This window comes from Anolis sagrei, chromosome 9, assembly GCF_037176765.1.
Source record: "Anolis sagrei isolate rAnoSag1 chromosome 9, rAnoSag1.mat, whole genome shotgun sequence".
Taxonomy (NCBI): Eukaryota; Metazoa; Chordata; class Lepidosauria; order Squamata; family Dactyloidae; genus Anolis; species Anolis sagrei.
In genome coordinates, this window is record NC_090029.1 from 1,905,817 (window position 1) to 1,926,273 (window position 20,457).

Genomic DNA, 20,457 nt, shown 5'->3' on the forward strand with positions numbered 1-20,457 from the left:
TCATTTGAGGCTTGGACCAGACCGCCATCGCTCCGTGGTGGGCCCGGAAAAAATTGGCCGAGGAAAGCTTTCCGAAGGCCACTCTTTGAGCAACAACGCCCAGTGTTTACAACAGACTCTGCAGACAATGCTTCGGCTGTACTCCACCAAAAGGAAAGCCGGCCTGTTTAGAAAGCCTTGCGAACGCTGGTTTACGATCAGTAAATGTCAAATTTTATACCTGTTTTATATACATTCATAAAACTGTCTCAGGGTGGCAGGTGGAACGATTTCAAAAAGTCCTGGCCCAGAGGGGCTCCTTCCTTCCCTCTATCTTTACCTCTATCTTCCTTCCTTTCTCTCTATCCCAGGTAAGGGCAAATTTGGGTCCTTCAGGTGTTTCGGACTTCAACTCCCACGATTCCTAACAGCCTCAGGTCCCTTTCTTTTCCCCTACAGCCACATAAGCGTTTGAGGGGGAGAAGGAAAGAGCTTGAGGCTGTTAGGAATTGTGGGAATTGAAGTCCAAGTCCAAAAACACCTGGAGGAAGGCCGAAGTTTGCCCATGCTTGCTGAAGAAGCTTCCTTGCACTCCGCAGAGGCAACACAGCCTAACGTTGGTTATGGGCCCAACACTCAGTCCAAAACACCCGGAGCATCAAATTTGCCCATGCCTAGTGTAGACCTAGAAAATGTTGGTTATGGGCCCAGCACTCAGCTTAAGTGGCAGAGCGGGGAAAGGAAAGGGCCTGAGGCTGTTAGGAATGGTGGGAGTTGAAGTCCAAAACACCTGGAGGGAGGGCCGAAGTTTGCCCATGCCTGCTGTAGAGCAGTGTTTCTCAACCTGGGGGTAAAAACCCCTAGTGGGTCGTGAGAGGGTGTCAGAGGTGTGACCAAAGACCATCAGAAAACACAGTATTTTCTGTTCATTTGAAAGGTAGCATCTGCGTGTGCTGCCCGACTGTCCATCTTCTTCATGAAGAAACTAAAATAAAACCTTGTTTTTTGATCTTTCATTGGGACTGTCTCCTTCCTTCCGTGCTCCCGCGACGTGGACCTAAAAAGACCCAATTTAGGGTCTCTAACAATGCAACTGTCTTTCGGGTTGCAAAGGTCGACAACAGGCTACACACAATTGGTTGGAAACCCACTCTAACCCGGGCTGGCTTCGAACTCATGACCTTTTGGTCAGAGTGATCTTAATGCAGCTGACACTCAGCCAGGGCGCCACAATCCCGGTGCAAGTTTGCCCATGCCTGCTCTAGCCTCTCTCCCTTCCTCTTTCAGCTTTCCGTTCAGCTTGAGCCTCAGCTGCAGGGACGAGAGCATTGGCCTGATCCAGAGAAGGAAAGGAAGACGAGGGAAGACCCACTGCACCCCTTTCAGGCACTCAGGCTACAAATCCCCACTCCGCGAAAGCTTGGAACATTGGTCCCAGGATAAAAACAGATTTTAATGCCTTAATGTCATTATATGGCTATTATCGGACGGCCGGATCAAAACCGGGGGGGAGTAGCGCTCCGGATTGTGAAAGAAGCGGAATCTGAAAAGTCCGAGGGGTGCCTGCGGAGTGGCGGACCCCCAAATACACCCGGAACCGCAACGTATCCCCGCCCCATTGGTCTGCCTTGCCTCCTCTGCCCAAAGTCTCTCGACAAGGGAGGAGTGTGCTCCAAATGGAGCAGAACAAACAATGCAATGCTGAAAGCCACCCTGGGAGCCAGCCTTCGCAATTGTCCATCTGGCGCATAGATTCCCGTGGATTTCCGCTGAGAGCAGGAAAAGGAAGGAGGGAAGAGAGGAAGGAAGGGAGCCCAGCAATGGTGTCGTTTACTCTCCGGTTCTGTCCTGAGAATCAGAGGGAAACAGCCAGTGCGGATTCTGCTGAAAATGCCACCCTCTGGCCATTTTTCGGACAAGGACTCCGGAGCTCCGGCTGGAGGAGAGGGAGCCACGAGGTCGACGAGGCATTGGCCCCCCACAACCTGAAACACAGCTGCAAATGCCACCCTCTGGCCATTTCCCGGACAAGGACCCCGCGGGGGGCTCCAGCTGGCGGAGAGAGAGCCCCGAGGCCCATGAGGCATTGGCCCCCCGCAACCTAAAACACAGCTTCAGGAAAGGCAAAAGCTGCACATCTGTTGTGCCATCTCTACAAAGTACTGGAGAGACTTATTTTGCATAGAATTACGGAAAGAAATAGACCCATGTCTGATCCCACAGCAGGCTGGCTTCAGGAAAGGCAGAAGCTGCACATCGCAAGTGCTGAACCTGACTCAGCACATAGAAGATGGCTTTGAAAGGCAGGAGATCACAGGAGCTGTCTTCCTAGACCTGTCCGCAGCCTATGAGACTGTGAACCACCATTGCCTCCTCCTGAGAAAAATGTATAGTATCACAAAGGACGACCACCTCACCCGCCTCATAGGAAACCTGCTACAAAACAGGAGCTTCTTTGTTGAGTTCCAGAGCCAGAGAAGCAGATGGCGGAAACAGAAGAACGGCCTGCCTCAGGGGAGCATGCTTGCTCCATCCGTGTTCAACATCTACACAAATGACCAGCCACTGCCAGAAGGGACAGAGAGCTTCATCTATGCTGATGATCGTGCCATCACTGCTTAAGCAGGGAGCTTTGAGATGGTAGAACAGAAGCTCTCCAAAGCTCTAGGTGCCCTTACTGCCTATTACAGGGAAAACCAGCTAATCCCGAATCCATCTAAAACACAGACATGTGCCTTTCACCTTAAGAACAGACAAGCATCCCGAGCTCTGAAGATCATTACCTGGGAAGGAATCCCGCTGAAGCATTGCAGCGCACCCAAATACCTGGGAGGAGTCACTCTGGACCGTGCTCTGACCTACAAGAAGCACTGCCTGAACATCAAGCAAAAAGTGGGTGCTAGAAACAATTTCATAAGAAAGCTGACTGGCACAACCTGGGGATCACAACCAGACACAGTAAAGACATCTGCCCTTGTGCTATGCTACTCTGCTGCTGAGTATGCATGCCCAGTGTGGAACGCATCTCACCACGCTAAAACAGTGGATGTGGCTGTTAATGAGACATGCCGCATTATCACGGGGTGTCTGCGCCCTACACCACTGGAGAAATTACACTGCTTAGCCGGTATCACACCACCTGACATCCGCCGGGAAGGAGCAGCCAATAGTGAAAGGACCAAGGCAGAGACATCTCCAGCTCATCCCCTGTTTGGGTATCAGCCAGCACGTCAATGACTTAAATCAAGAAATAGTTTTCTAAGATCTACAGAGACACTCGCTGGAACACCCCAGCAAGCGAGAATCCAAAAGTGGCAGGCCCAAACCCAGCACCTCAATCCGTGGGTGATACCAGATGAGAGACTCCCCCCTGGGCACACAGAAGACTGGGCGACTTGGAAGGCGCAGAACAGACTGCGCTCTGGCCCCATGAGATGCAGAGCCAACATCAAGAAATGGGGCCACAAAGTGGAATCCTTGACATGCGAGTGTGGAGAAGAGCAAACAAAGTGAAATACATAATAATAATAATAATAATAATAATAATAATCTTTATTTAATACCCCGCCACCATCTCCCCAATGGGGACTCGGGGCGGCTTACATGGGGCCAAGCCCAACAGCCTATTAGAATAAAGTAAAACCAAAACACAGTAACAGCACAGTCAAATACATAATAATAATGATGATGATGATGATAATAATAATAATAAACTTTATTTCTACCCTGCCACCATCTCCCAATGGGGACTCAGAGCGGCCAAGCCCAAACAACAATTTACAATACGATAAAACCGAAAACACAAACGTAGGCTCTCCACATGCTTCCGAGCGGGGAGCTGGCGCACAACCCTTTAGGGCTCGGCGTGAGAACCGAAAACTACACGGATCCTAAGAGTCGCCAGGCTGTTATCTGCAACTTAGCGGATTTTAGACCTCCCTCCATCATACGTGATCCTCTTTAAGCAGTTTACAATAGCCATGAAGATCAAACAAGACCACACAAACACAATGGTATTAAAATATCGGATCAGCATAACGCAAGTCCAACGAAACCATTAGCCGGGTTGTTGTAGGTTTTTTTTCGGGCTATATGGCCATGTTCTAGAGGCATTTTCTCCTGACGTTTCGCCTGCATCTATGGCAAGCATCCTTAGAGGTAGCGAGGTCTGTTGGAAATAGGACAATGGGTTTATATATCTGTGGAATGACTGGGGTGGGGCAAAGAACTCTTGTCTGATGGAGCGAGGTGTGTATGTTTCAACTGACCACCTTGATTAGCATTGCCTGGGGCAATCTTTTGTTGAGAGGTGATTAGATGTCCTTGTTTGTTTCCTCTCTGTTGTTTAGCTGTTGTAATAGGTTTTTTCGGGCTATATGGCCATCTTCTAGAGGCATTTTCTCCTGACATTTTGCCTGCATCTATGGCATGCATTCTCAGAGGTAGTGAGGTCTGTTGGAATTCAGAAAATGGGTTTGTATATCTCTGGAATTATGACCAGAGTGGGACAAAGGACTCTTGTCTGCTGGAGCTAGGTGTGAATGTTTAAACTCACCACCTTGATTAGCATTGGATGGCCTGGCAGTGCCTGGGGCAATCTTTTGTTGAGAGGTGATTAGATTTGGGAGTTATATTTGCTGGGATTTATAGTTCACCTACAATCAAAGAGCATTCTGAACTCCACCAACCATTGAATTGAACCAAACTTAGTTCACCCATGATCAATAGAAAAAACTGGAAGGGTTTGGTGGGCAGTGTCCTTTGGTTTTGGAGTTGTAGTTCACCTACATCCAGGGAGCACTGAGGACTCAAACAATGACGGATCTGGACCGAACTCTACACCAGTACTCAATATGCCCAAATTTTCATTCACTGGATCAAATTTGGCATTTGGGAGTTGTAGCTGATTTTGTCATTTGAGAGTTGTAGTTGCTCGGTTTTATAGTTCACCTCCAACCAAAGAGCATTGTGAACTCCAGCAATAACGGAATTGGACCAAACTTGGCACACAGAACTCCCATGACCAACTGAAAATACTAGAAAGGTTTGGTGGGCATTGACCTTGAGTTTTGGAGTTGTAGTTCGCCTACATCCAGAGAGCACTGTGGACTCAAATAATGATGGATCTGGACCAAACTTGGCACAGATACTCCATATGCCCAAATTTGAACACTGGTGAAATTTGGGGAAAATAGACCTTGACATTTGGGAGTTGTCGTTGCTGGGATTTATAGTTCACCTATAATCAAAGAGCATTCTGAACTCCACCAACAATTGAATTGAACCAAACTTAGTTCTCCCATGATGAATAGAAAAAACTGGAAGGGTTTGGTGGGCAGTGTCCTTTGGTTTTGGAGTTGTAGTTCACCTACATCCAGAGAGCACTGTGGGCTCAAACAATGATGGATCCGGACCAAACTTGGCACAGATACTCCATATGCCCAAATGTGAACACTGGTGAAATTTGGGGAAAATAGACATTGACATTTGGGAGTTGTCGTTGCTGGGATTTATAGTTCACTTACAATCAAAGAGCATTCTGAACCTCACCAATGATAGAATTGGGCCAAACTTCCACACAGAATCCCCATGTCCAACAGAAAATACTGTTTTTCTGATGGTCTTTGGCGACCCCCTAACACTCCCTCTTGACCCCTCCAGGGGCCGCGACCTCCAGGTTGAGAAATGCTGCTCTAGAACATGGCCATATAGCCCGAAAAAAACTACAACATCCCAGTGATTCCGGCCATTAAAGCCTTCGACAATAAACCATCAGCCGATAAGAACATACACATTAAAAGAGCCCCAGTAGATAACCCAACTGTATTAGCATCACAACTCAGTCCAAATCCACCATCTCCCCAATGGGCAGCTTACGTGAGGCCAAGCCCAACAGCATATTACAATAAAGTAAAACCAAAACACAATAACAACACAGTCAAATACATAATAATAATAATAATAATAATATTTATTTAATATCCCGCCACCATCTCCCCAATGGGGACTCGGGGCGGCTTACATGAGGCCAAGCCCAACAGCATATTACAATAAAGTAAAACCATAACACAATAACAACACAGTCAAATACATAATAATAATAATAATAATAATAATAATAATAATCTTTATTTAATACCCCGCCACCATCTCCCCAATGGGGACTCGGGGCAGCTTACGCGAGGCCAAGCCTAACAGCATATTACAATAAAGTAAAACCAAAACACAATAACAACACAGTCAAATACATAATAATAATAATAATAATAATAATAATAATCTTTATTTAATACCCCGCCACCATCTCCCCAATGGGGACTCGGGGCGGCTTACATGAGGCCAAGCCCAACTGCATATTACAATAAAGTAAAATCAAAACCACAATAACAACACCATAAAATAAATAATAATAATAATAATAATAATAATAATTATTATTATTATTATTTAATACCCCGCCACTATCTCCCCAACGGGGACTCGGGGCGGCTTACATGAGGCCAAGCCCAACAGCATATTACAATAAAGTAAAACCAAAACACAATAACAACACAGTAAAATACATAATAATAATAATAATAATAGTAATCTCTATTTAATACCCCGCCACCATCTCCCCAATGGGGACTCGGGGCAGCTTACGTGAGGCCAAGCCTAACAGCATATTACAATAAAGGAAAACCAAAACACAATAACAACACAGTAAAATACATAATAATAATAATAATAATAATAATAAACATCTTTATTTAATACCCCGCCACCATCTCCCCAATGGGGTCTCGGGGCGGCAGTCAAATAAATATAATAATAATAATAATAATAATAATAATAATAAGGGGGAGCAACTGTGTATGATAATATGGCTGCTCTCCAAAAGCGCATCGGAAAAGCCACGTTTTGAGATCCCTCTTGAAAATTTCTAAGGTGGAAGCCTTCCTAATCTCACTGGGCAATGAGTTCCTGAGTCGGGGGGGCCACAGAGGAGAAGGCTCTGTCCCTTGTGCTTACAAGACAAGCCTGTGATAATGGTAAGGGTGAAAGGAGAGCCTCCCCCGAGGATCTAAGAGCTTGGGCTGGTTCATGGAGGTAGGTGGGTCCCAAACCATTTAGGGTTTTGTAGGTGATAACCTGCACCTTGAATTGGGATCTCAAGGCAAACGGCAGCCAGTGAAGCTCCTGAAACAGGGGAGTTGACCTTTTTATTAATCGCCCCAGTTATTAATTATTGCATTGCATCCCTCCCCCCTTATTACTGCAAATTGATAATGTATTGCAAATGCCATACCTCCAGCCAGGATCTTCTCCTCCAGCTCACTCATCTGTTTCTTGTAGGCCCTCAGAGCGGCGTCTCTAAAAGATGGTCGCACTTTCTTCTTCACCGGGGCCGGAACGGGGACTTCGGGGAGATTCCGGTTCTCATCCTCATGGACTTCTTCCACTTCCACCTCGAGGGTGGAATGGGCCACATACTCCAGGACCTCCACTACCACCACCTCCTCCTCCTCCTCTTCCTCCTCAATGACCACTTCATGGGGGAAGGGCTCCTCAGGAGTGCCGTCCTGGAGGCTCTCGTGGGGGCTCTCGTAGGGCGTTTCCTCGGGCGTTTCCTCAGGCGTCTGCTCCGGTACCGGCTCATCCTCCACTTCTTGGGGTCCCGTCCGGTTCTCCAGCTTGGCCAGCACTTGCTCCATGACCTCCACGTAGTCCGTCTCGTTCTCGGCAACGGGCTCGCTGTACGCCGCTTCCTCCTCCTCCTCCTCCTCGGCCTTGTAGTAGTAGGGCTCGGTGTAAACATCCGAATCCAGGGTGGTGCTTGACTCGTTGGCCGTCGACTGGGACAAAGTCCGGAAGCGCCCCATGAAAGAGGAGCTGGTCTCCTCGCCGCCGCTGAGGCTCTGCGTGCTCTTGGTCCAGACCACCTCCAGCGCGGACCGTGCCCGCTGCAAGGTGTTCCCGAATTTAGGGAAGCTGAACGTCTTATCAGACAGGTCGATGCTCAGCCGGCTGTGCCAAGATTTAGGGGGCGCCTCCTCGAGGGAGTTGTTGTCACTCGGTAGTTCGCTTTGGCTGCGGTACATGATGGGCGGCCGGTTCTGGTTCTGGTACAGAGTGTTGGCGTTGCTCTCCGGGTAGTCGCTGTACTGGAGGGGCCACGGGTCCTGCGCCTCACTGCTAAGCTCTTGACCGGAAGGAGAATGGCTGTCCAGGGCAAAGTCGTTGCCTTCCACATCATCGTATTGGGCCTCGGAGATCTGGCCGTAGTCTAGCTGCTGGTCGGAAGAGCTGCTGAGGTCGTAGGTGAAGGCATCTTGAGTGGAGGAGTCCAAGCCCAGGTCTGTGTCTTGCTCCAGTTGGTTCCACTCCGTCCAGGGAGAGAGGTCTCCCTCCTCCAAGGAGACCTGGGAGTTGCTGTAATGGCTCCGGTCCCCAGAGGCACACACCAGGCCGTTGCTGACGCCGCTGTCCATGGCTTCGGCATTGTCGGCGTCGTCCTCGGCTCTGTAGAAGCGTTCCTCTTGGCCAAAGGCCTGCTCCTGGGAACTGAGGTGCCAGATGGAGCTGTCGTCATGCGTTCGCTGCCAGAGCTCTCGGTCGGAGGAAGACAAGAGCGAGCTGCCATTGGTCCGGCTGAAGTACGGGTTCTCCGAAAAGTCTTCCGAGTAGGACTGGCAGAGTTTGGAGAAGTCCGACTCGGAGCGACTGAGCTTGAGGGTGCCAAAGTCGCTCTGAGACTGCCAGAGGGGGGTCATGGTGGCGTAGCTGGTGCCCAGGGGCGCCTTGGGCAAGTCCTCTCTAGCGGGCGATGCTTCGTTGTGGCCGACGTGAGTCGGGAACCTGGCGCTCTCTGCGACTACCTGGAGCGACACTTCCCTCGCCTTTGTGGGGCTTCTCTTCATCTGTGGGGCCGACTTGGATATCTTTGCGTAACTGTTCCGGTTGATATCGGGCTCCAGTTCTCTGTCGCTGCTGCTGTCGGGGGACTCCCAGGCGTGCTTCTTGGCTCTCCCCTCCGCAGCCGGCGGCTTCATATCCATGCTCTCGTACGTCTGAGAGGAAGGCAGGCTCCTCTCCTTCTTCTCTCTCGCCTCGTGAGAAGAGAGGAGGTCCGTCGAGACTCCGATGCCGGTCCCTTTGAGCTTGTAGGACTTCTTCAGGACCAGGTCCCTCTGCTGCGCGGTCTCAAAGTAGGCGAGGATGGGCCGGGGCTTGGCATTGGGGCAGTCCCTCTGCGGTCCCACCCGGTGGGCGAACTCCACCTTCACCGAGTTCTGCGTCTCCGAGAAGCCCATCTTCTCCGACAAAACTCGGTGCACTACACGCTCCACGTTCTCGCACTTCTCTTCCGGGACATTCAGGAACCGGAGGCTGGCCTTGCCGCCCGCCTGCCCGATCTGCTTGATGTAGTCGTGGATGTCCCGGGTCTCCCGCCGCGACTGCACGAACCCCGTCCGCAGCTGCTCGATCTCGCTCTGGACCACCTCCACGCTGCTGGAGATCTCGTCGATGGACTGCTTGAGGGCGTTGACGTGTCCCCGCAGCTCCGAGAGCTCCGTCTCGATCTGGCTGATGCCCTGAAGCTCCTTGAAGATCATCTCCATCACGTCGTGGGTCTGGCTGATGCACCCCGTGGAGCTGAAGCTGGGCTCCGTGGGGCTGGCCTTGGGCGGGCGGGCGGTCCGGTCGAGGGACTTGCTCCGCAGGCCCCAGGCCTTCTTCCAGGCGCTGAGCTCCGAGTCGGAGGAGACGCACTCCTGGCTCTTCTTCCATTTCCGCAGCTTCCTCAGCGCGCCCAGCTTCAGGCTGTGGAGGGTGCGCTCCCCGTCGGAGCTGCCGTCCGAGGGGGCCAGGCTGCTCAGGCTCTTCCGGTTGCGCCGCACGGGCATCGTGTGCGACGAATGCTCCCGGCTGCCGCTCTTGGCTTCGCTCAGCGAGTCGGAAAAGGAGCTCTCGTTGGAGGAGGGGTCCGGGGGGAGGTCCTCATTCTTGTGGGTGGCGAAGAGGCTCCTCTGCAGGCCGTTGGCGATGGCCACCCGGTAGCTGAAGGTGGGCGAGAGGGAGAACTCCTGGCTGCCCGATTCCTCTTCGGTGGAGAGGTTCCGGGCGGAGGAGCACTTGGCGATCCTCCGGACGGTGCTCTTTAAGGTTTTGGAGAAAGTGGGGCTCTTGATCTGCCCCGGCTGAGGGACCTCTGGCTGCTCCTTTTTGCTCTTTGTACTGTTCCCCACTTTCTTTGTAAACATTCCTTTGTAAATCTTATATAGGAAGGAAGAGAGCAGACTCTGGAAGAGCGCAGAAACCATGGAGGGCCGCTTCGCTTAGCCGTTTCCTGCCGGGAAGGGAGCCGTCTCTATCCGCCTCGTTCCGGCACCAACATCCTCAGGCGGTGGGGCGGCCCCACACATTGACCCCGGAGACTAGAAAGCGGACCCTCGGAGGGGACGGATCCCGGTTCGGCTTCCCATCAGAACCTGGAAAACAAAGCAAAGGGTCACGCCACACTCCCGAAAACGACGCTGGTGTTTAGGTTTCGAAAGCAACCCCAAAGAGCTAAAATAGGAGAAGAAGGACCCTATGGTAACCCCATGGTCACAACTCGATATGCATAGTTGTGCGATTCAGGAAATAAATCCCGGTGATCAAGCAACACACATAATCCAATTCCCACTCCATGCGAAGAGACACCAGCCTTTTGCTCAGCCGTCCTGGTGGGTGAAGCGCATGAAATCCGGCCAGAGGATGGAAGGCGGCGCAAGAGGCAAGGCTCCAGGGAGCGACAGGCAGGGAACAAGCGGGCAGGCGTCCTGCGCGTACAATGATGCTGCTGCGGCCACATCCCTCGGAGGGATGCCGTCCCCTCTCTTTCTCTCTGCAAAGCCCCCCCACCCAATACACACACACACACACAGGAGCCAAGGGGGCCCTCCGGCCGCTCCACCCTCTGCTTCGGCCCCACGGAGTGCAACAAAGCGGCGGCAGGCTTCCTTCCCCGTAGCAAGAAACGCACTGCTGCCGCGCATCAAGCCAGCCAGGCTCCGTTACGCAAGATCTCATTGCAGGCACTGCTTGCCAGAGCGGCTCTGGGACAGCCAAGGGTTTCGGCTCCTTCTCATAGGGAAAGGGAGGGAGGGGGCCCACCCTGCTTAAAGTGACACCCCGATTCCTTTCCAAGGCTAATTTGCATTCAAAGTCGTGTGTGTCCCCCCCCCCCCCAATCCCACCCCATTCTATATTTCCGCCACAAAACCTGTCACTGGTCCGATTGTTTTCTACAGACTAAAATGCACAAACCATGTGCAAACCGTCTCGAGCCACGGGATCTGGATCGGGACCGACCATGTTTCACGTATTGTCTAAGGCAGTGGTTCTCAATCTTAGAATCAAGCTTAGTAAATAGCCAGAAGAAATAAATGCTTGTAAAAAAATCAGAAGGTTTCAAAAAGTCCGTAAACAGTAGAATCCTAGAATCCTAGAGTTGGGAGAGACCTCCTGGGCCATCATCCAGTCCAACCCCATTCTGCCAAGAAGCAGGAATATTGCATTCAAAGCATCCCTGACAGATGGCCATCCAGCCTCGGTTTCAAAGCCTCCAAAGAAGGAGCCTCCACCACACTCCGTGGCAGAGAGTTCCACTGCTGAACGGCTCTCACAGTCAGGAAGTTATAGAATCCTAGAATCCAAGAGTTGGGAGAGACCTCCTGGGCCATCATCCAGTCCAACCCCATTCTGCCAAGAAGCAGGAATATTGCATTCAAAGCATCCCTGACAGATGGCCATACAGCCTCTGTTTAAAAGCTTCCAAAGGAGGAGCCTCCACCACACTCCGTGGCAGAGAGTTCCACTGCTGAACAGCTCTCACAGTCATGGGCCATCCAGTCCAACCCCATTCTGCCAAGAAGCAGGAATATTGCATTCAAAGCACCCCTGACAGATGGCCAGCCAGCCTCGGCTTCAAAGCGTCCAAAGAAGGAGCCTCCACCACACTCCGGGCCAGAGAGTTCCACTGCTGAACAGCTCTCACAGTCATGGGCCACCCAGTCCAACCCCATTCTGCCAAGAAGCAGGAATATTGCATTCAAAGCACCCCTGACAGATGGCCGGCCAGCCTCGGCTTCAAAGCGTCCAAATAAGGAGCCTCCACCACACTCCGTGGCAGAGAGTTCCACTGCTGAACAGCTCTCACAGTCAGAAAGTTATAGAATCCTAGAATCCAAGAGTTGGGAGAGACCTCCTGGGCTATCATCCAGTCCAACCCCATTCTGCCAAGAAGCAGGAATATTGCATTCAAAGCATCCCTGACAGATGGCCATACAGCCTCTGTTTAAAAGCTTCCAAAGGAGGAGCCTCCACCACACTCCGTGGCAGAGAGTTCCACTGCTGAATAGCTCTCACAGTCATGGGCCATCCAGTCCAACCCCATTCTGCCAAGAAGCAGGAATATTGCATTCAAAGCACCCCTGACAGATGGCCGGCCGGCCTCTGTTTAAAAGCTTCCAAAGAAGGAGCCTCCACCACACTCCGTGGCAGAGAGTTCCACTGCTGAACAGCTCTCACAGTCATGGGCCATCCAGTCCAACCCCATTCTGCCAAGAAGCAGGAATATTGCATTCAAAGCACTCCTGACAGATGGCCGGCCAGCCTCGACTTCAAAGCGTCCAAAGAAGGAGCCTCCACCACACTCCGTGGCAGAGAGTTCCACTGCTGAACGGCTCTCACAGTCAGGAAGTTCTTAAAATCCTAGAATCCAAGAGTTGGGAGAGACTTCCTGGGCCATCCAGTCCAACCCCATTCTGCCAAGAAGCAGGAATATTGCATTCAAATCACCCCTGACAGATGGCCATCCAGCCTCTGTTTAAAAGCTTCCAAAGAAGGAGCCTCCACCACACTCCGGGGCAGAGAGTTCCACTGCTGAACGGCTCTCACAGTCAGGGATCTCTTCCTCGTGTTCAGATGAAATCTCCTCTCTTGTAGTTTGAAGCCATTATTCCATTGTGTCCGAGTCTCCAAGGAAGCAGAAAACAAGCTTGCTCCCTCCTCCCTGTGACTTCCTCTCATGTATTTATACATATATATATACTCTGCTGGCTGTTGAATTGGATCACACGTCGGATACTTCCCAAGCGTCTAGGACTGTGTGATGTATCGGCGAATAATGCGTGCAGATCCCAGTAAGGTGGCCTTCTGCAGATCTTGTCAGTGCCGATTGTGTTTAAGTGCAGGCCAAGGTCTTGAGGCACTGCACCCGGTGTGCTGATCACCACTGGGACCACCTTGACTGGTTTGTGCCAGAGTCTTTGCAGTTCAATCTTTAAATCCTTTTAATTCGTTGTTGTTGTTATTATTATTATTATTATTATTATTATTATTATTATTATTAGAAACACAACAAGATGAGTCCACAGCCGATACTCTGCTGGCTGTTGTATTGGATCACACGTCGGGCCCTTCCCAAGTGTCTAAGACTGTGTGATGTATTGGCGAATGATGTGTGCAGATCTAAGCAGGGTGGCCTTCTGCAGCTGGCAGATGATAATTTTGTCAGCGCCGATTGTGTTTAAGTGCAGGCCAAGGTCTTCAGGCACTGCACCCAGTGTGCCGATCACCATTGTGACCATCTTTACTATTTACTTGAGATCGTCGGAGGAGGCCCTGCTCTCGATCCCACCTGCTTCGCAAGCACGTTGGGCAAGGACGAGAGACAGGGCCTTCTCTGTGGCGGCCCCTCAGCATTGGAACTCCCTGCCTAGGAATATTAGATCAGCCCACTCCCTCCTGACCTTTCGAAAAAGAGTGGCCTTTTGCAGCTGGCAGCTGGTAATTTTGTCAGCGCCGATTGTGTTTAAGTGCAGGCCAAGGTCTTTAGGTACTGCACCCAGTGTGCCGATCACCATTGGGACCACCTTGACTGGTTTGCGCCACAGTCTTTGTAGTTCGATTTTTAAACCCTTTTAATTCATTATTATTATTATTATTATTATTATTATTATTAGAAACAACACAAGATGAGTCCACAGCAGACACTCTGCTGGCTGTTGCATTGGATCACACGTCGGACACTTCCCAAGTGTCTAGGACTGTGTGATGTATCGGCGAATGATATTATTATTATTATTATTATTATTATTATTATGTGGATTATCTGCCTTGATGCCTACCTTCTGGATTATATGGCAGTGTAGGAGGGCCCTTGCACACTCATTTGAGGCAGATCCACATGAAAAAACACAAATATGAGGAAAAGAATAGAAAATAAAATACAAAAGCAGCAGATTTTTGTAATGCTTCCCTTCTAAAATTCCTAGCAGAACACAATAAAAAACTAGAAGACTCATCTAAGGCAGATCCACGCAAATAAACACACATTTTTGCAAAATAATAGGGGAAAAATCAAATAAAAATAAGGAAGGTACGGTTTTCACAATATCTAAAACACAGAACAGCACGTTCACACATGAAGAAACACGTCTATTTGACTGAGCTCACATCTATCTTACAGAATAGACCCACTTTAGTTGCCTTGGGTCAATGCTCTCGAAATTAGCTTAGAGTCAATACAGTAATAATAATAATAATAATAATAATAATAAGTACAACAGCCAGCAGAGTAATCTTGTCTCATCTTGTTGTGTTTCTATTATTATTAATAATAATAATAATAATAATAATAATAATGGCAATATAGTATTATTGTTATTATTATCATATATATATATATATATATATATATATAATAGAAATATACTTTAATATCTGTATTTAAAGAAATTTTACAATGTTTATGTGTTTAATTATGCTGTGTGACCCCAAGCCACAAGAAGCGGGAAAGAAATAAAAACTATTATTATCACTATATTTTAATATGTATTTTATAGAAACTGTTAGCTTGGCAGGAGCTGAGCCTAATAGCGGGAGCTCACCCCGTTCCATGGATTCAAACCTGCATCCTTTCAGTCAGCAAGTTCAGCAGCTCAGTGGCTGAACTGCAAACCTTTCGGTCAGCAAGTTCAGCAGCTCAGCGGTTTAACCACTTTCGAACTGTTAGGTTAGCGAGAGCTGGGTCTAACAGCGGGAGCTCACCCCATTCCATGGATTCAAACCGCCAACCTTTCGGTCAGCAAGTTGAGCAGCTCAGCGGTTTAACCACTTTCAAACTGTTAGGTTGGCAAGAGCTGGGCTTAATAGCAGGAGCTCACCCCGTTCCCTGGACCTGAACTGCCAACCTTTTGGTCAACAAGTTCAGCAGCTCAGGAGTTAAATCGGCAACCTTTTGGTCAGCAAGTTTAGCAGCTCAGTGGTTGAACCTCCAACCTTTCGGTCAGCAAGTTCAGCAGCTCAGTGGTTGAATCGCCAACCTTTTGGTCAGCAAGTTCAGCAGCTCTGTGGTTGAATCACCAACATTTTGGTCAGCAAGTTCAACAGCTCTGTGTTAAATCGCCAACATTTTGGTCAGCAAGTTTAGTAGCTCAGTGGTTGAACTTCAGCCTTGAGTCAGCAAGTTCAGCAGCTCAGTGGTTGAACCGCCAACCTTTCGGTCAGCAACTTCAGCAGCTCAGTGGTTGGACTGCCAACCTTTTGGTCAGCAAGTTCAGCAGCTCAGTGGTTCAACCGCCAATGTTTCGGTCGGCAAGTTCAGCAGCTCAGTGGTTGAACCGCCAATGTTTTGGTCAGCAAGTTCAGCAGCTCGGTGATTGAACTGCCAATCTTTCGGTCAGCCAGTTCAGCAGCTCAGTGGTTGAACCTCCAACCTTTTGGTCAGCAAGTTCAGCAGCTCAGTGGTTGAATCGCCAACCTTTCGGTCAGCAAGTTCAGCTGCTCAATGGTTGAACCGCCAACCTTTTGGTCAGCAAGTTGAGCAGCTCAGTGGTTGAACCGCCAACCTTTTGGTCAGCAAGTTCAGCAGCTCAGTGGTTGAACCTCTAACCTTTTGGTCAGCAAGTTGAGCAGCTCAGTGGTTGAACCGCCAACCTTTTGGTCAGCAAGTTCAGCAGCTCAGTGGTTGAACCTCTAACCTTTTGGTCAGCAAGTTGAGCAGCTCAGTGGTTGAACCGCCTGCCGTTTGGTCAGCAAGTTCAGGAGCTCAGTGGTTGAATCGCGGACCTTTCGGTCAGCAAGTTCAGCAGCTCAGAGGTTGAACCTCCAACCTTTTGGTCAGCAAGTTCAGCAGCTCAGTGGTTGAACCGCCAACCTTTTGGTCAGCAAGTTCAGCAGCTCGGTGATTGAACTGCCAACCTTTCGGTCAGCCAGTTCAGCAGCTCGGTGATTGAACCGCCTACCTTTCGGTCAGCAAGTTCAGCAGCTCAGTGATTGAACCGCCAACGTTTTGGTCAGCAAGTTCAGCAGCTCAGTGGTTGAACCGCCAATGTTTTGGTCAGCAAGTTCAGCAGCTCGGTGATTGAACCGCCAACCTTTCGGTCAGCCAGTTCAGCAGCTCAGTGATTGAACCGCCAACGTTTTGGTCAGCAAGTTCAGCAGCTCAGTGATTGAACCGCCAATGTTTTGGTCAGCAAGTTCAGCAGATCGGTGATTGAACCGCCAACCTTTCGGTCAGCCAGTTCAGCAGCTCGGTGATTGAACCGCCTACCTTTCGGTCAGCCAGTTCAGCAGCTCGGTGATTGAACCGCCAACCTTTCGGTCAGCAAGTTCAGCAGCTCAGTGGTTGAACCGCCAACCTTTCGGTCAGCCAGTTCAGCAGCTCGGTGATTGAACCGCCAACCTTTTGGTCAGCAAGTTCAGCACCTCAGTGGTTGAACCACCAATGTTTCGGTCAGCAAGTTGAGCAGCTCAGTGGTTGAACTGCCAATGTTTTGGTCAGCAAGTTCAGCAGCTCAGTGGTTGAACCGCCAATGTTTCGGTCAGCAAGTTCAGCAGCTCAGTGGCTGAATTGCCGTTCTTTCAGCAGCTCAGTGGTTGAACCGCCAATGTTTTGGTCAGCAAGTTCAGCAGCTCAGTGGCTGAATTGCCGTTCTTTCAGCAGCTCAGTGGTTGAATCGCCAATGTTTTGGTCAGCAAGTTCAGCAGCTTAGTGGTTGAAATGCCAACCTTTTGGTCAGCAAGTTGAGCAGCTCAGCGGTTTTGAACTATATGGTTGGCAGGAGCTGGGCCTAATAGCAGGAGCTCACCCTGTTCCTTGGATTCAAACCGCCAACCTTACGGTCAGCTCTGCGGTTTTATCCGCTGTGCCAACCTGCTTCTAGCAATGTAACCAAATTATGATGATAATAATAATAATAATCAAATGACATGCCTAAAGGGCCTCCCCCTTGCTGGGAAGGTGGAAGAGGGCAAGAATGGGGCGCCCTTTGAACCCCTTTGTCCCTCCTGGGCCCCCGTAGTCAGAAACCCTAGGCTCTAGAGATTGGCTCCTCCCCTTTCCGCCCAGGCCCCGCCCCCAAGGCCGCCAAGGACTGCCCCCGCGCGCCCTTCCGCTAGAGGGCGCCCTCGCTCCCTTGGGGGCTTCTCTGCAAGGAAAGGCCAGGCAAGCGCGCCTCACTCACCTCTCTTGCCCTTCCTCTCCGTCGTCTCTGTGGCAGGACGGAAGCCCCGGAGGGTCTTTCTTCTGCCTCGGACCGCGCCCGGCTCCTCTGCCGCTCTGACGCCCGCCTGCCTCCTTCTTTCGCGGGAAGCGGCCGGCAGAGGGCGCAGCGGAGCACGTCTTGGCTCCGCCCTCTCGCCGAAGCTCCGCCCCTTCTGAGTCTTATCTTACCTTAAGGCAAATGTGGGCCAGCCAGGTGTTTTGGACTTCAACTCCCAGCATTCCCTGAAAGGGCCTGAGGCTGCCAGGAATGCTGGGAGTTGAAGTCCAAAACACCTGGCTGGCCCAAGTTCCCTCATGCCTCCTCCACAGCATGTAAACTGCAACATTATGAGTAATATCATATATTGTACTAGTTTCACTGCTGAACAGCTCTCACAGTTATTCCTTTCTTCCTTCCTTCCTTCCTCCCTCCCTTCCTATCTTCCTTCTTTCCTTTTTCTTCTTCTTTCATTCGTTGGTTATTTCCTTCCTCCCTTCCTTCATTTGTTCATTCCTCCCTTCCTCCCTCCCTTCCTTCATTCATTCTTTCCTTCCCATCATCTTTCATTTGTTCATTATTTCCTTCCTTCTTTCTTTCCTTCTTATCTTTCTTCTTTCCTTTTTTCTTCTTTCATTCGTTCGTTATTTGCTTCCTTCCTTTCTTCCTCCCTCCCTCCCTTCCATTGTTCATTCCTTCTTTCCTTCCTCCCTCCCTCCCTTCCTTCTTTCCTTCCTTCCTTCCTTCCTTCATTCATTCTTTCCTTCCTATCTTCCTTCTTTCATTCCTTGATTATTTCCTTCTTTCTTTCCTTCCTTCCTATCTTCCTTCTTTCATTTGTTCATTATTTCCTTCCTTCTTTCTTTCCTTCCTATCTTCCTACTTTCATTTGTTCATTATTTCCTTCTTTCTTTCTTTCCTTCCTTCCTATCTTCCTTCTTTCATTTGTTGATTATTTCCTTCCTTCCTTCTTTCTTTCTTTCTTTCTTTCCTTCCTTCCTATCTTCCTTCTTTCATTCCTTGATTATTTCCTTCCTTCTTTCTTTCCTTCCTTCCTATCTTCCTTCTTTCATTTGTTCATTATTTCCTTCCTTCTTTCTTTCCTTCCTATCTTCCTTCTTTCATTTGTTGATTATTTCCTTCTCTCTTTCTTTCCTTCCTTCCTTCCTATCTTCCTTCTTTCATTTGTTGATTATTTCCTTCCTTCCTTCTTTCTTTCTTTCTTTCCTTCCTTCCTTCCTATCTTCCTTCTTTCATTTGTTGATTATTTCCTTCTTTCTTTCTTCCTTCCTTCCTTCCTATCTTCCTTCTTTCATTTGTTGATTATTTCCTTCCTTCCTTCCTTCCTTCCTATCTTCCTTCTTTCATTTATTGATTATTTCCTTCCTTCCTTCCTATCTTCCTTCTTTCATTTGTTCATTATTTCCTTCCTTCTTTCTTTCCTTCCTTCCTATCTTCCTTCTTTCATTTGTTCATTATTTCCTTCCTTCTTTCTTTCCTTCCTATCTTCCTACTTTCATTTGTTCATTATTTCCTTCTTTCTTTCTTTCCTTCCTTCCTATCTTCCTTCTTTCATTTGTTGATTATTTCCTTCTTTCTTTCTTTCTTTCTTTCCTTCCTTCCTATCTTCCTTCTTTCATTTGTTGATTATTTCCTTCCTTCCTTCTTTCTTTCTTTCCTTCCTTTCTATCTTCCTTCTTTCATTTGTTGATTATTTCCTTCCTTCCTTCCTTCCTTCCTATCTTCCTTCTTTCATTTGTTGATTATTTCCTTCCTTCTTTCTTTCCTTCCTTCCTATCTTCCTTCTTTCATTTGTTGATTATTTCCTTCTTTCTTTCTTTCTTTCTTTCCTTCCTTTCTATCTTCCTTCTTTCATTTGTTGATTATTTCCTTCCTTCTTTCCTTCCTTCCTTCCTTCCTTCCTTCCTATCTTCCTTCTTTCATTTGTTCATTATTTCCTTCCTTCTTTCTTTCCTTCCTTCCTATCTTCCTTCTTTCATTTGTTCATTATATATGTTATATAATGTTAGCAGAATAATATGCTAGTAGTATATTATATGTGTTGTATTTACCGTGTCCAGAGAAACCAGACATTTGTATTACATTTTTAACAAAATATTACTAACAATATTGCAGTATAGTGTTATAAACAAGATCGTCATATATAATATTAATATTGTGGTATGCTAATAATATACCTGTATATTCATATAATGGAGCCACCGGTGGCGCAGTGGGTTAAACCGCTGAGCTGCTAAACTTGGTCGCAGGTTCGAATCCAGGGAGCAGAATGAAGAAAGAAGGAAGGAAATAATGAACAAATGGAAGAAGGAAGATAGGAAGGAAAGAATGAAGGAAGGAAGGAAGGAAGGAAAGAAGGGAGGAAGGAAAGAAGCAATAAAAAGGGAGGGAGGGAGGAAGCAAATAACGAAAGAATGAAAGAAGAAGAAAAAAGGAAAGAAGGAAGATAGGAAGGAAAGAAAGAAGGAAGGAAATAATGAACAAATGAAAGAAGATAGGAAGGAAAGAATGATTGAATGAATGAAGGAAGGAAAGGAGAGAGGGAGGAAGGAAAGAAGCAATGAAAAGGGAGGGAGGGAGGAAGCAAATAACAAATGAATAAAAGAAGAAAAAAAGGAAAGAAGGAAGATAGGAAGGAAAGAAAGAAGGAAGGAAATAATGAATGAATGGAGGAAGGAAGGAAAGAAGCAATGAAAAGGGAGGGAGGGAGGAAGCAAATAAGGAACGAATGAAAGAAGAAAAAAGGAAAGAAGGAAGATAGGAAGGAAAGAAAGAAGGAAATAATGAACAAATGAAAGAAAGAAGATAGGAAGGAAAGAAGGAAGGAAGGAAGGAAAGAAGGAAAGAAGGGAGGAAGGGAGGAAGGGAGGAAGGAAAGAAGCAATGAAAAGGGAGGGAGGAAGCAAATAACGAACGAATGAAAGAAGAAAAAAGGAAAGAAGAT

General features: G+C 48.5%; 1 protein-coding gene across 1 annotated transcript in view; it reads right to left on the bottom strand.

The window, feature by feature from the left end:
- UNC13C (unc-13 homolog C) overlaps positions 1 to 17,602 on the bottom strand; it is a 134,452-nt gene extending 116,850 nt beyond the window's left edge. The window contains exons 1-2 of the mRNA XM_067471209.1: positions 17,475 to 17,602; positions 7,268 to 10,451 (exon numbers count right to left, since the gene is read on the bottom strand). Coding sequence (XP_067327310.1) covers positions 7,268 to 10,283 — 3,016 coding nt within the window. The 5' untranslated portion in view covers positions 10,284 to 10,451; positions 17,475 to 17,602. The remainder of the gene's footprint in view (positions 1 to 7,267; positions 10,452 to 17,474) is intronic.
- Positions 17,603 to 20,457: the final 2,855 nt, after the last annotated feature.